At 35.1% G+C, this 16,487-nt stretch overlaps 1 protein-coding gene across 4 annotated transcripts in view; it reads right to left on the reverse strand.

Moving 5' to 3' along the window:
- dsb (scavenger receptor class B member debris buster) overlaps window positions 1–16,487 on the reverse strand; it is a 107,410-nt gene that overhangs the window by 21,092 nt on the left and 69,831 nt on the right. For all 4 annotated transcript variants that reach the window (XM_087345077.1, XM_087345075.1, XM_087345076.1 and 1 more), the window contains exons 3-4: window positions 6,365–6,456; window positions 5,566–5,726 (exon numbers count right to left, since the gene is read on the reverse strand). In XM_087345077.1, coding sequence (XP_087201203.1) covers window positions 5,566–5,726; window positions 6,365–6,456 — 253 coding nt within the window. The remainder of the gene's footprint in view (window positions 1–5,565; window positions 5,727–6,364; window positions 6,457–16,487) is intronic.

Below are 16,487 nucleotides of genomic sequence, written 5' to 3' on the forward strand. Positions count from 1 at the left end.
TAGGCCACTTAATCGATACATTAAATTCTTGCTGTTACGATTAACAAGGCCACTTACACAATTAGTCACTTTATATCGCAGAGAATTATTTGAATAGTCGATTGTATACGCGGCTTGCCAAAGTAGCACACTTACTATCAAAGCCAATGTTTTGTAATAAAAACACACAATATTAAAATGTAGGCTCATCGTATTATGAATTAGAAAATAAATTGAGTACAAGCAAACTAAAAAATTTTCAGCTAAAATTCGTCCCGCGTACCTTACTTCTTACAGTTAGTATACTTAAAATGAGATACATGGAGATATTTTTGTGATATTTTATCATACTGACAGACAGACAGCTATTACCATTAACATAGCACTTATGGCTAAACGTAAAAATCGACTAAATAGGGACATTATATATTTGTAAATTCAGGTACTCGGAAAAAAAGTTGAATAATAAAACATTTGTAATCAACACATGAATACATTAAAAATAAAGATTGCTGTATTCTGAGTTGTTAGGCCGTGTAGTCTGGCAGATTTCCACCAACGTTTTAGAGGTCACGCTGCCACCGTCATCAGGACGATGAAACGTTGGTGGACATCTACCAGACTACATGGCGTAACAACCCAGAAGATAACATCTTCAGATTTGCCGCTGTGAAAACCTCAAATCTCGCACATAAAAACTGATTGTGTAACAGGTATTGTAAGTTGAACAAATTAATGAAAGTAGTACGATGTAAAAAAACGTAACTCAACTCGAAATGTGCGTCCTTAACACAGAAATTTGTAGTCATATTTTGATTGACACTACCTATAAAAGAGCGACATTACATTAAGGATGATACAGTCTTCATAGGAAACAAGATTAATCTATTTCCTTTTCTCGAAATATTAATAAAATACGCAGAAAACACCTTCCCCTCTACACAGGGGGCGTTTATTTTTCTCACATCATTTTCTCTTCCTTCTGTTTCCAAGTGTAATCTTCTAATGAGAAGACCAGGCGTCTTCCTTTCCTAGACATGTCCTTTTTTAGAGGCAGGTTTTAATGCCAGGACACTTATTTTTGTTAAACTGGTGAAATATCCTCTTTCTGTACATTTCATTCTTACACACCAAAGCCCTTCAATAAATCAGTTCTTTCAAAGGTTTTGAAATAACTATGTCTGTGATTATATTTTCGAGTTATTCTCATTAGTGAATACAACATTCCTCGTTTTGGCTGAAAGCGCGGTCTGTCTCAGGCTAAATGCCAAAACTGTTCCAAATTCACGGTCATCTACTCACACCTCCAAGTGCCGCCTGGACCTCAGACAACACATAAATGCTATTGGCAGCATTGGTCTCCTAGATTTAGCATTTAAAAACTTTAGAGCATTCATCTATATAACATTCCCTCGACCAATGACTGATCTTCTGTACATAAAATCACTAATATTGATTGTGCTGGCCATCTTTAACGCTATTATCCAAAATGTTATGTGACAGGCAATTTTCCATGGGTTTTTTCTTCAGAAAATCAAATTTCCCTGTTTTACGGTATTACATTTAGGAAAAAAGAGACTAATATTACAGACGTTCAAAAATCCGACAATTTTTATAATGACACTGGCATTATTGTTGCTTCTACCTGAGAAGTTTCCATGGTCTTCGTGTTAATATTGTTATGGCATAAAATTTAAAACACCTAATTTTTTGGTCTGCACAAGATAGACGTTTGTGAGAGAATCTGGCTTTAAAATAATGTTTTATTTGGACAGGGCACACACCATACAAAGACAAAGACCAAAATAATGAGCTCCACTTTCCTTTTAAATACACAAAATAGTCGTACACTAATTTATCTTTCAATTAAATTAAACAACGCAGTAAATATTAATGATTGTATTGTGACAGGTGTATGTATAACCTAAATTATCATAATTTAAACCTTCTTGATGTTATACGAAGGTCAGAAATGGTTTTCGTCGTTAACTCAGATCATATTCTTGAAAGTGTAACAAATGAATGACAAAACGTCTCATGCGTAACCTGCTTCAAAGCTAGTAACGTGAAAGATTAATATCCTTGACACGAAGAGAAACCGATGTGGAAATTGTAATTTATCATATGTACGACTATTATAACATATGAAAGTTTGGTAACAGGCCTATAACTCACAACTTATCTACTCTCACTTTTCTGTAGTATACCAGCCTTTCGATTCTTTAACATTTTCTCTCAATTTGAACACGATTTAAAATGAATATAATATAAGTGATGTTCCATTTATACAGAGTGTCCCAGGAGGAAAGGTCAATATTCTGGGAGGTAATAGTATCGGTCATTCTAAGCAGAAAAGTCTATATGTACATGTTTCCTATTCCGAACGGTTTCCGAGATACAGCTATTTCACTGTACAGTTACAAAATTGTTGATAAGAAAGAGATATTACGTACTGTTAATAGTACCGGTATTTATTGTTCAAGTGACAAAGTTGGTACAGTTTACCTAGTATAATACATTTTTGAAAATTCCACCGTCAATATCAATGCACTTTGCAACTCGTGTGAGTAATAACGCAAAACAAGCAAATGTCCTTGAAACCACAAAATATAGACAAAATGCCTGCCTAAATACATGTAAAAATTTAATATCCCATTTTGAATGCTGGTTTCTTTACCTACCAACCACAGAACGTCGAAAGGGAGGCAGAGTATGATTGGTTAATTATGTAGAAAGCGGAAGGAAGCTGTTATGTCCGTTTTATGGATTTATGCACGTATTAATATGACGAAACTGAGTCACAGAAGCAAGGGACTCGAAACAGATGAATCTAAAGGCACAAATCACTATATTATGATGTTCATATTTGGCTTAGTAATGTGCATGAGCACAAATACTCATAGACTAAAAATGTAGCTAGTATTTGGATAAAATAAATTATATTGCCTAAAACTACTATTATATTGACAGAAAATGCACTTCTTTATTGGATTTAATAGCGAGCTAACCTCAATTTTCAGAGGAATAATATTTTTATAAGTTATAAGATGTTTATCCCGATAAAGAAATAATTTCTCTGTGGACGATAATTGAAGAACTGTTTTCTTCTTTATCTGACAAATACGTATTCTCCAGCTCCTAATTCTATCGGTGTGGAATTATTGAAACCTAACAAACCAATTTTTCTTGGCAATACAAAACACAATACCAATGGAAATGTTTTAAAATTGTTTCAGAAACATCAACAATAAATATTTGTTACTTAATTAGAGTTTGCAGGATGGAATATCCCTACCTTTACTGATAGAAATTTACTTTTATAATCCAATAACAAGACAAAACAGGCACATTAGCCATGCGATAGAGAAAACAATTATTCAGCTTCAGAAAAAAAGAAAGCAAACATGGCAACCTTACGCAGTTCTTTGTAGTTGTCTCTGAGATTACCGCAGCTTTCGGGATGCATACAAAAACTCGCTGTAATCAGTAAATAAAGACTGATTCACGTCGCTGAATCCTACTGCCTAATAAGGCTGTTCACCGGAGTGTGCTGTGGTTAATTCTATGGTCTGTTTCTTTTGTAGTGGATTCAAATTTTGTTTAACGGACTAACCATACAATTAACAAACGAACGAACAAAGAAACAAGCAAACAAACAACTGGTTATGGAGCGAGATCTTGGGTCTCAAAACAGCTTTCACTTAGGAGGAGGATTAAAATAGATGTGTGGTAAATGGTACCTTGGAACGTAATGGAATTAAACTGGCTCAATATCATAGGGAATGGTGAATTTAGGTGTTGGTGGCATTGAAATTTCGGATTCCGTTACCAGAGAATCAGTTCGCCATCCCACAATTTGTTTTCCTTTTTTACAGGACAAACATTTTAAAATATGACAGCCCTACAGACATTTAATACTATAAAATATTATGCTAAGTTTATGATATGAAACTATATATTTTACACGGGTATAAAACTATCTACCAGGAAAAATTTCGACTGATGTAGTCGTAGGTTTTTTATTAAAATATTTCATTTCTCAGATATTACAACTATTTGCTTGTGATTAAAATAAAGTTTGTACAGGTAGCCCTCGATTCGCGCCGATTCAGAATAACGCCTATTTTGAAACCAGAAAGTCAAAAAGTGAAAAAATATATTTTACTATTATTTATAACGTTTTACAATGTTTCTCGTACTGATTCTTATATTAAATCGTAATTCTTACTTCGCTGATTTTGAATAAAAATTATAAATACAGTCATCTCTGCAATTACGTGTGTTTCGTTAACGCGAATTTGCTCCAATGAGATCGATGAATCGGTAAAAGCTGTTTGTGAAATGCAAACTTTTGCATATGTAAGTTTGCTCTTATGCAATTTCATTCCTGGTGCTTTAAACTTTCAAAGGACTAATTTAATCTCTGCGGAGGTACCGGGATTATTTTTACTACCGATTTTCTATAGGTCGGCGTCGTACATGAATGAAACTATCGCATAACAGCAGAGATGACTGCACACATCAATCACATGAAAGAATCGCAGTCAATCGCGGGGACCAACGAATTGCCGATTGTAAGTATATAAAATATATTTTTTAAATTCCCTTTATTTTATCTACGTTATTTCAGAGCTTTAAATGTAATGCCATTATATTACTCGTCAATGTTTGGGTGCTGGGAACGCAAGTCATTGACTTCCCATTGATTAACATTATAAAAGAGTTTCAATTTACATCGATTCCGTTTACGCCGGTTCGTCCAGGAACGCATCCCCGGCGTAAATCGAGGGCTACCTGGACTGTGAAAGACGACAGATATAAATAGCCATTGACAAATGTGGGATACATCATCTTCACTTAGTTAATATATTCTGAAAAATTCGTACTTTTCATTGGTTGGTATTTCTCATTTCTTCAATAGCTAAGGACTCCGTGTGGAATGCGAAGTTGATATTTTCTCGAATGGAAGCGTAGATAATAGTAATGAGTAGTGAGTTTGAATGTGTATGTACCACCATATTTTAAGCCACTGTTGAGGAATACTTCTGGGCTATCAGAACACCACGGCAACTCTCAGACAGGGCAGTCGACATAATGACAAAACTTCCTCAATATAAATAACAATTACTAGAAGCTGATATTGACAAACTTGCCCCAAATTGATGCTCGGGTTTCGTGGGCTACTTAACGTTCTAACAACTGCATATATTACTTACCTTCGAATGACATTAGTAAATATTCTACTTTAATATTATTCCCTCTTCGAAGCTTTTAATTACAGGTTCTCTTTGTTTAATATTACAAAATATCTGAATGTATTTCGTTAATTTCCAATGAAAACTATATTTGTCGCCTATTTCATTCTTCGTAATGTAATTATTATAGAAGGAAAATGTGAAGAATATGTTTTTAGGTTTATTTAATATATAATTAGTCTTTTGTTACTTAATTTCCGTTCGGTCAAGATACCATATTTATTTCCACTGTACTATATCACTTTGTATGTAATTGTTTTAACTGATATACTTGATTTTATTTTTCGGATTGTCATAAAGCTCTAAACAGAGGACGTAATAATTCTATTACCTGTACACGAAGGGTCCTACTTCCGCGAGTTTCGGTTTCTCTCCGTTGTTGAGGAAGGCATCGGTGTTCGTGACGTTGAATATGTACACCTTGGTAAGCCTGTTGACGCCAGGTCTCTGCCAGTAGTGGTAACTCAGGGAGCCGTTCATTAGCCTCAGGTTCTGAAAATATGCATCAGAAAATCAACAAAAGTTAAGTAATAAAGAAAAGATAATACGAATGACGCGGAGACATTAATGAACTAGAAACGTCCGACAGACAGCGGAGAATGAGACAGGGAAAGAATAAAATAGTCAGACATAGAGCAACAAATACAAAATTAAATACAGGAAAAAAAATCACTTGTTTGGTAATTCCTGTGCCTCTCTCTTCTTCTCCCTCCTTATATCTTTACTCTCTTATTTATTTCTTTAACAAAGAATTGCGTCGTACACACACAACATTTTCTGCACTTGTTTAAAAATGTGACGTAATACGTACAACAGAGTGAGAGACACTTTTCCGTAGTTGTCGCCTAATGAGTGCAATATAACTTTCTGAAATGAATTCATCAATAAATAATTATACAACAATTATGAAGTACACATTCAGTAATTGAGAAATAATTGTTACTAGATCTTCACAAAATGGAGACATTATATAATCTACCTTCAGCTTAATTTGTTACCAGACAGTCTGAAAAGAGTTTATTAGAAAATAACGGAAAACTTCACCAAAACCTGCACGTTAATTTTTTGTAGAGGTAAAAAAAATATCATAACTGAATTCTAATTCTAATTTTTAAGGTTAATAAGCTTACTTTCAATATAATGTAGTCGAGCCATGGTATTGAAGACAGGATTATTCCCATAGCTAGAGTGCACAGACCAAACACTATCACAGCCAGTCGTCCTATAATAAAGAAAGGCTTCCATTAAAATTATTCACATGTGCAAGTAATTTTTACAGAAATACGAAACATTGAGATACAGGAATAACTTGCAGAGCTTAATTTTCTATCGCACCCAGTCAAACAAATCGTGTGTTGGATACTGAATACAAACAGGAAACTTTTAAAACCCCTGAAGTGAAGATGATCGTGTGTTGTTAATTTTGTATGCAGGCAGTGTATATTATAGTCTGGTAAAATGAAAGCACATTATTTGAAGAGTTATGAGCCGGTGAACAGATGACCATATAATCAAAGATGGCTGTTTTCTGGGTTGTATCAGACTACAAGGCGCTACAACCCAGAAGACAGCCATCTTTGGACTCACTGCCGTGAAAACCTCAGATCCTACGACGGCCATATTATCAATCGAATTTCTTCTATTATTCCTTGCATTTACAGATTTGTTTAAAAATATTGTTATTATTGTGAGAATCTGTTAATATATTCTTGAGGAAGAACGTGTTTCTTATGTACAGATTTCGAGAAATTTGTCATATGGAATCTCATCATTTCGCACAGTTACCAAGTTTGTTACTATTAACATATAAACTATATTTCAAATTTTAATTTTTTTTTGTATATTTATGATGTGCCTACACCAAATTTTACATTAACTATCGCTGTAAAACTGGAGGCTCAAAAGAAATTTGTAAAGCTGCCATTTTGTTCTTTTCCATTCTACAAACAGAACTTTTACGAAAGTTTTATATTATTTAACAGCCCATTACCATGCCCAATTTATAAACTCTGTATTTGTGTAACATTAACATCAAAAGTTCGTACATAACACATCCTCATAGTTAGGTGAAATAGAAAATGAATTTGTATGAGAAAGTGAAGGATCATCTTGTGTGGAGGCTCTAAAATTCTTTGAGCCATCAACTGTTAAGTTAAAAATAACAAAATATCTCCTTTGACCATCATGTTGCTTCCTTCGTCGCCTAAACTTTGTCACCTTTCACAAGACGCTAATTAGGTTCTTAAGAGTTTGTTACATGCGTGGCTAAATATCCGGAGATTTATTTCCTACATTTCATTCTTCGAGGCATCTACACAGATTACCGTTTGACACAAGGCTCAGGTTCGGGTCTAAAAGTGTACTTCTTTATTTTCGAATGAGATTGTTAGAGATTCGATGTAGCTAGTTACGTAATCCGTTTAGTAGTCAGTGACTCTGCTTGGATGTTTGGACAGACGACTGTTTGGTTAACCAATCCGGCAGCTCTTCAGCTAGTTTGATACTTGGGCGGGCATTCGGTAAATCAGCTACGTCGTTAAATGATTTTGAGTACGGTGCAGTTATCTTCGAGACTTCACTATTGGAAGAGATAAGACCGCGGCTGGTTTATTTATATAATTAATGCAAAGGAGTAGTCATAAGTGGACTGGAAGAAAAAGAATTGTTGAAACCGTGTAACTCGCGTTTTCTGCATATTAGTAACTACTTTTATGATGCTGCTTTTGCAACCACTTATGCCATTCATCGCTGTCTTATTCACACACACTGCAGTAGGACGTGTGTTGATGTAATTTCCGTCTCGTACATCAAATTAACAAGAACTTTTATTGTTTGCTCTCAACATTCAGTCATGGACACTTTATTGTAAAGCTAAGTGAGGAACATTTTCCGTCTGTTTTTTACCAATTACGCCTTTATGTCCTCATGAATGGTCTGTGTAAACTGATTCTGGCTTTATTTACTATTTAAACTTCCGTTTACATCACAGTAAAACATGACTCCGTTATAAGACAACAATCTAGGTATCAGTAGCACATTTACAACAAACGAGCTCCTTTATTAGTTAACTACTGCAAATAAAATAAGTCCTATGAATGTATTTATAACTTAAAATGTCCACGCTCTTAAAGAGTGCCGTTGATAAAACAAATCTTTAATAAACACGGAACGTTTAAGTGAATACGTCTACAAATAAAGTCTAAAGTAAACAGTATAAAATGAAAATGCATGCTGTTCACTTTGAATAAAAATATGTCTCTCTACTTCAGCCATAAATCTTTGAAAATGAAACTGGAGCACTAAATTTAATCAAATTATATTCATTCAGGCAGCCGTTTGAACGTAACAAAAACGGGCAGGCAGAAAATAAAAATACGTCGTTGAAGGGACACAAGTTTACTGGTATTATGTCCGCTTGATATTGATTAATTTCCTATTCGTTCAATTAAAATTTGTCACCACCTTGTCGACTGCCTATTTGTAAAATTTTGTTTTCTAACTGCTGCATTTATTGACTTCTTCCTGCCACGATAGTCAGTCCACAAACAGAGATTCTGTCTTTAAACTCTGGAATTGTTAAACGTCTGTCTTTAGAAGTAGTAGAATAGTAGGAAAGAAACAAAGAGAAGTCAACAGAGACAGAAATTAAAAAGGAAGTATTGTAGAAGGGAAATGTAAATCGAAACAGCTGACGAGAAAGACAAAAAGTTGTCACACTGCATTCATGTGCGAATATGAATCAAGTCACTCGAAAGGATGTCGAAATTGAAGGAATCCCTCGACCTTGATGTTCACATCGTGGAAAATGACCGGCGAGATTATAATACTTGCTTCGAAGAAGCCTGCAAATTACCGGTTTCGATGAGTCAACTTGATTAATTTTCTCTTGTCGGCATTCCAGCAACATTCTGAAGATATTTGCATCACACTAAGATCACGGCCGTACAGACTGTTTTGGCAACGACCGATGGCTTCTACACAAACAAATTTCATCGGTCACATTGTACAAGCGAGCCCATCGATTTCATAATTACAGTGTGCAAGAGTGGGACACTTGGATCTATCATTATTAGGCTTGTGATCACATGCCCAACTATCAAGATAATATTATGCCATTCTCAATGTTTCTCATTTATTGAATACCTCCGCGACTACCAGCTTCTCAGATAGGAACCTGTTCTTTGGAATTAATCATTACTATTATGTTAATGTCGCTAAAAATAAAGACAATTAAAATATGTAAAATGCTCGACAATTAAATAAAATACTGATCTTTAGAAAGAAACAAACTTTCATCTGTCTTTGGCGAATAATGGCTATCGGCATTATAAACACATTTATACAAACGGTTTTCCCATGGTTGGAAACAGTGTGTTCGGATTTCAAGATTGAAAATGCATTACTGACTATTTAATTGACACCATAGTTGTGTAATTTGAGTCATTTGACATTTAATGCAACTCGGTACTCGGTACACGGTACCTCAATCATATTAGTATTAACGTTTGTCTCTAACTCTTCAAGACTATACAACGTCGTTAAATATTAATCAAACAGGCAGGGACGTATTACATAAAGTCACACGCGATGCTACATAATTAAAATCTAATATATTATTGAATGCTAAAAGACGGGATTTAATCAAAATTCTGCCCTACTTACGCTGACCAACAAAAGACAGTTTTCGTCTGGAATCAAGTAATTATTTTAAAAAGGTTCATATGACTTCCAACGTGAATCAGTCAAATGGAAGAAACGTTCTGTCGCCAAGTCTGATCCTCCATTCACTTAGTGTTACCGATTGTTTTAATAAGGGCTTAGGAACCCTCTACTAATTGATCCGTCCTGTTATTTCCTCGGTTAAACTATATGTTGACAAACTAGCCATCTAAATTAATCATCATGGTAAATACAGAAAAAGCATCTTTCATTAGGTTACAGTGATTACATCTCATATAATGATTAATTAGGCAAAGGGACATCTTTAACTTTAAATTTGTGACAAATAATTAAAAAAATAAAGCAACAATATTTTCTTACCCATATTATGGGCTTCTGTAGTGTAGTGACGTGTAAATACATGGTTGTATCTACAATAAACAAACGTTAAGGACAATAAGGGCTGCTGCAAAGTCACGAAGTACTTATTCTAGAAATGATTTTATCTTAAATTATTGTTTAAAGTAGCTACACCTTTCTTCATTTCTTTGGTACTGTATAGAATATTTCAGGAATTTTGTATAGGGCCCTTCTACATATCAGTTAAATCCATACGTCACGATAGGCCAAAATTTAAACAAGAACAAGTTGAAGTAAAAAGTAACAGTGGTTTATTCGAATCTCCTATAAAAAGTTCTTGGAATGTGCAAACATTATAACTGGCTGTCGTAAAAGTTTCATTGCATCGGTTTACGTAAGAAAAATAAAAAAAAAATTGTAATATTTATTCATTCATACTTGTTCATTGGTAAAAGGCCGTCTATGAATGGTCCAAGGATCTACTTTCCAACTTCTGTATTCTTTGAACGAAGTGCGCGAGACAAAATGGCAGGTTTAATAGGGTGGTCATGCGTGCCTCTGCTCCATAATATCCGAAACTAGTACACGAATTTCGACCAAACGACTAATGTACATAAACGCATACATAATATAGTATATAGATCTCATTAACCCTTTAAAGTCCAGCGGTAACTATATATGCCACCCGCTCTAAAATTTAACTCTGTATTATACTTATTCTTGTGATTCTCATTGTAAACACCTTAAACTACATTAAATAAATAAAATTTTCTTGGGTGATCAGCCGCGTCAGTTGGTTAAACGATGAAACCGACGTTTCAGGGATGAAACCGACGTTTCAGGGACCATCTCTGTCCCCATCATCAGGCGAAAGCTTCAAATCATATAGAATTAAATAGATGGTATTTGTAACAAAGAAGTGTTGTGTTTTATTTAAAATTCGGACTGAATTTTCAAATATTATTTACTTATGCAAGTCTCGGCTCCAGATGGCTTTATTTAGACCTAATCCTGGACAAGTTTAAATTTACTATTTTTTGAAATTTTAAATAACACATAGATGATTATTAGTTTTACTGCTCCTACTACCACGAGTAATGTTATTAATTTTTTTCTTAGAAAGAACTCCTTGCTTCAGTACCACATTATTACAATTTGAGATTTGTTATTCATACCGTGGTGAAGTTGCCCATGGTATTTTTGGTGTATGCCGCTTTGCATAAATGTAGATGGGTACCAGCATTTCGAAGGAACCTACTGCCACCATCTTCAGCCCTGAAGACTAAGGCAGTATGTCCCGACAGTGTCACTACCTAAGCCACTGCCATTAGCAGAAAGGTAGCGAGCAATTATAAAACGTCGATCAATTTCTACGTGACTGTCCGGTGCAAAATCTCAGAAGACAGTGCAATCTCTCTGAGGCATCCTGTTAGTATGATCCTTCGATCTCGATTTGTCTTCCAGGTAGCAATTACCAACTGTTTGGCAAAAAAAAATCATATTTGCCTGTCCTGCGAACCGCCTTCTTGCACTTTCTATATGCTTAATTTTTCCTCTAGAAAACACACAATTATAATTAATAATAATTTAGGAACTAATGAAACATTTAATTTATTTTATAAAAGTTCAGACCAAGTCCGTTTCAGCAAAAGATTTTGAATTTCGCCTAGTTGGTTTTACTTCATAACCTTCCATGTCCTCGACACACCTGCAAAACACACACACGGCAGGTGAAGCGTAAGGATTTAATTCCAGTGAAAGTCCTTGAGAAAACAAAAGCTTTATATAGAGAATTGACTTTCTCCAGGTTTGAAATTCATTTCCTTTAATCGATAGTGCATGTTTAAAACGTTGTTATGTAACACTACGGAGTAATTTTAATGGGCATGTCAGACAAACAGCCACTATATTTCCTGCACTTTGAATGAGTCTGTATTTGCGATAACAAAAGATAATGCTATAATTAATATCTTGATTGTGGCATAAGAATGACAATACGAAGTAATTAAAGTTTATCTTGGATTAGAAGAAAGGGTAACAAATAATATATTGACAGTATATCACTGTATATCATTGTAAAATTATCTGTTTTATTTATTTAGTGTTCTGTCTGACGACATATGAACAGGATTCTTCCATCCTTTTCTCTGACTGGGACCTGTTCATATACGTTCTTGGCAGATGATCCAGAAGTGGTTTGCTATTGCCTTCTTCTGTGTGTGAATTGAGTAATTGTTGGATGCCACGGAGAAACCGGGGAAGTCTCCTGAGGAATACTCAGTGTTGCCTAGACCACGGCCTTGCCCAACACAAGTTATAATTTCGGGCACCGCCTGGAATCGAACCCGAGACTCCTCTTCTCTTCTTCTGGCCACCATTATTAACACTCATCTAAATACTGTTTTTGAAAACCCCAGGTACAAATAGTTCCATCTGGAGCATTTATTGCGCGTTTAAAGTTGACGCTGTACACATTTTCGTAAGTTTGGCCTAAAATAACATATTTAATGTCAAAATATGTCGCCAGAACTGCAGTGAAGAAGCAATATAAGATTGTTTTTAAGAAAGGTTAAGAACAGGAAGAAGCCAATTTTTTTATTTCACGTCAGTAATTCCGAAAGGGATATCCTTTCGTGTTGTTCTTACTGATTGCTTCCACTCATGTGGATGAAAGATTTCCTTTCTTTCTTGGGGTAGCCCGTACCTGATTTCATACATGCGTGTCTTGCTTACAACGATTTGTGGTCTTTCGTTATCGACATGAACATTTGCGCCACGTGGCGGATTTTTATTTCGTCCTTCACACGTGTCATCACACATAATCGCGTAGGTCGGCATACTTATATTAGCATGTGTTTAACGACAGAAAATCCGATTTGATTTAAAACTCTACCAGTCATTTTCTCGCCGTACACTTGGCTGTATGCCTGAACAGTTCTGCAGTCATGAATTTATCAAGTTATAAATCCATAAAACTCCTAAGAAAACTAAAGTTTCCAGCAAGGAAGCAGGAAGGCGCAGTTCCAGATCAATATCAGAATGAATTTACTTTCGTTTTTGATGGCAGCCTCTTTATCTCTAGCTTTAGAAAGGTAAACAGTATCAGCAGTATGTGATGCTAAATCTTTCTCAGACCCTATTTTCCTTTCTCCTTCAGCGATAGATAAAATCATTTCAAGTTTGTTACAGGTACAGCAAAAGCCCCTTTTCTGCGGTTTGTGGCCAAGTTCAGTTCTTGGAATTTTATAAATCATAAAATTCTCTATTGACTCCCCTGTTCTCCACACACACAAACAGTTTCTTGTATTCTTCGTACATTTTAATAAGAGGGTGATCAACATATTTTTTCAGACTTACGTCTAATGTAGTAACAGATACAGGCTGGTACTAAGTTAATGTGTTATAAAACCTTGATTTGGTCTGCATCTTTTGTATTGTAACGAGTTTCAGCAGTGTCAACAAAAGAATTCACATGGACTGCCATGGGAGCGAACCCAAAGCCCGCAGAAAGAAACCGGTTACTATTCTTTTTGAGTTGTGGTACCGCCAAAATTAATCTTAGAGAAATAGGTTGGGTCATAACACGGACTCGTGGCGGGCTCTTATATGAACACGAACCTTCGAATTCCATAAAAGCTAAGGAATTTGTTGACTAGCTAAGGGATTGTCATATTTCGAAGAAGCATTCTGCTTAATGTGACTATTTCCTATGCTCTTCGTAGTCATAACGATGCATTTAACCAGATATTAGCTATTTACTGCTGCATTTATAAAAAGGAAACTGCTGATTTTTGTACTACGCTACGCTAAATGTGAAAGTGACTATGTAGACGTAAATATTTACTTTATGTAATCAAGCAGCTGGTCATTGTAGATAACTGCAGTCTATTAATTCAGGACATATTTCCTTAAACCGCTCGTGACATAACATGTAAATGGAAGTGAAAGGCACGAGGAAGATGCAATTAATGTACAAGGACAAGCCTTGATTTAAGTCAAGGTACCTTACAAATAGACGAACTTAACTTTTTTGTCATTGAACGTAATTGTTAGGGGGGAAAAGGCAAACATTTGCGGAGTATCTACATACGTAATTCACCTTCAATGACTTTTGTTCTGTCCATTTACAATGGTGGGTCACGGTGCTATTAGACCAAGAAATTCTCGCCTCAACACTTATTGTAGGTCTTATCCTGTAACTAGAGAAGGCGTTTGTAGAACACCCACTTAAAACTTGTGTTTACGTGTGGGTCATAAGATGTTATTCTACCACGTGATATTTTAACATACGCTTTTTCCGGTGTTAAAAAATTCCACGTTTTCGAATTACAGTTTAGCTGACTTGTGGAGATACATATGAAAACACTACTAATCGATGAGTTCATATTGGCTAACCAAACAAAATTTCTCATTTTAAGTGACATTATCCTCGATGCTATATTCACGTGTTTACTTATACGAATTCGCTGACATGGTCGTTTGTCAAAAACCACGACAGTAGATCACTAACTAGAAACCAACATACTGGCTTATATCGCGCCGTGCAGTATAAAACCTGAAAATTATCAGTTGAAATTTAAAGTTATTATACGGGATATTTCGGTAATGAGTAATGCACAAAAAACAAGCAAAATGTGCTCCACCTACCTCCAGAATAATTTGCTTCCGAACGGAGATCTGCCTTTTTCAATATTAAAAAGCGGACATCAACGACATTCAGTGAAATATTATTGGACTTATGTTCATTATAAGAAATTATAGAACTGATTTCAAAAGCGGTCTGCTCACGCATTTACCTGACGTATCGGACTATTCAGTTTACAATAGCGCCTTCTATTCGCCACATGTAGTACAGGTATACAGAGACGCGAAGACTTCGCTGACAAAGCTCGATCGGTGTAGACAAATTCTCTTCAATTCCTCCTGGGTTGTGTTATAAACAAAAACTTTCACTTGTGCTACCATGTCCAGACTGGCTCTGGGATGAAAGTAGAACCTTTTTCAGTGGTTATCATGCATTTCCGGGATCTGGTTGGTCGACCTAGCTGATAAGTTTATGATTCATGTCATCTCCTTAAGAGTTTTGACAGATGCTCAGATAAACTTTCTGTCATTACGTATCCGTAAATTCATCTCATTATAGAGTTTAATCCAGTTCGCCTCCTCACATAACGTTTTCCTACATAAATCTTTTCAGGAAGAAAGCCTCATGAAACTTGTTTCAATAAGTAAGCCCGCATTACTTTACAATTGATGTACACATGTAGGATTCGAGGTTCTTATGGCCGTGAGTACGAAAATGGCTGCCTTATTGATTGCAGCGCCGTGTAGTTAGATTGAAGTAATAAACGTTTCAGAGGCCCTTGTTGCCTCAATCGTCAGGGCGATAAATAATGTATACATGAAATTACAGTGCGTCGACAACTGTAAGAACGTCCACAAATGTTATAATAATTATTTTAATATATTAGAGGTATTAAGTTCTCGTTTGGAATTCTATTACGACTACTGATGCCAACAAAATGGAAAACATCCAGCAGAAATTTGTAGCTCTTTGCTACGTCCATTACAATTGCTAACGCTTATAGTATTTAAGACTCTAAACCTTACGTAAGCAAAGGTACTGCATTGATGTACTGTTCCTCGTGCAAGTTTACCATGGTCTGAATTACTGCCCTTCCCTTCTGGAAGCAGTTGGTCTTCGAATTCCTAACCGGTATCTGGGACATATTTTTATGCTGAATGTAGGTCGTCGATTAATATCGAAGCTATATTGTCTGAGTAACTAAAAAGCGTCGTTAAATAAACTATAAATAAACAACATTAAATTAATAACTGTCCTTCAGAGCAATGACTAACTGTTTGTTAACCTAATTATATAAATTTCCTGATAGTACCTCATTTGTTTCTGTTTTTCATGTTTTATTGTCCTTTTAACTTACTTGACTTATAAGGTAGTATATTTGCGTCATATTGTGAATTAGGTTAATATTTTAATATTTTCCGTCAAATCACAATTTTTAATAAGATAATAAAATATAAAATATTTAAAATATCATTTCACGTTCCGCATCGAATGATCGATTTACAAATTGGAACGTTTTTTACGACATGTTTCGGTTATATTTAACCGTCCTCAGGTATAAATTAGATTGGTAAATTTAAAACTCGAATTACATCCTTTACAATGTTATGCAGTTTATTGAAGATGTTCTTATCAGATTACTCTTATAT

The sequence above is a fragment of the Zootermopsis nevadensis genome, unplaced genomic scaffold, assembly GCF_977971745.1.
Source record: "Zootermopsis nevadensis isolate Lab colony 2312 unplaced genomic scaffold, Znev_1.0 Znev_ptg000008l, whole genome shotgun sequence".
Lineage (NCBI taxonomy): Eukaryota > Metazoa > Arthropoda > Insecta > Blattodea > Termopsidae > Zootermopsis > Zootermopsis nevadensis.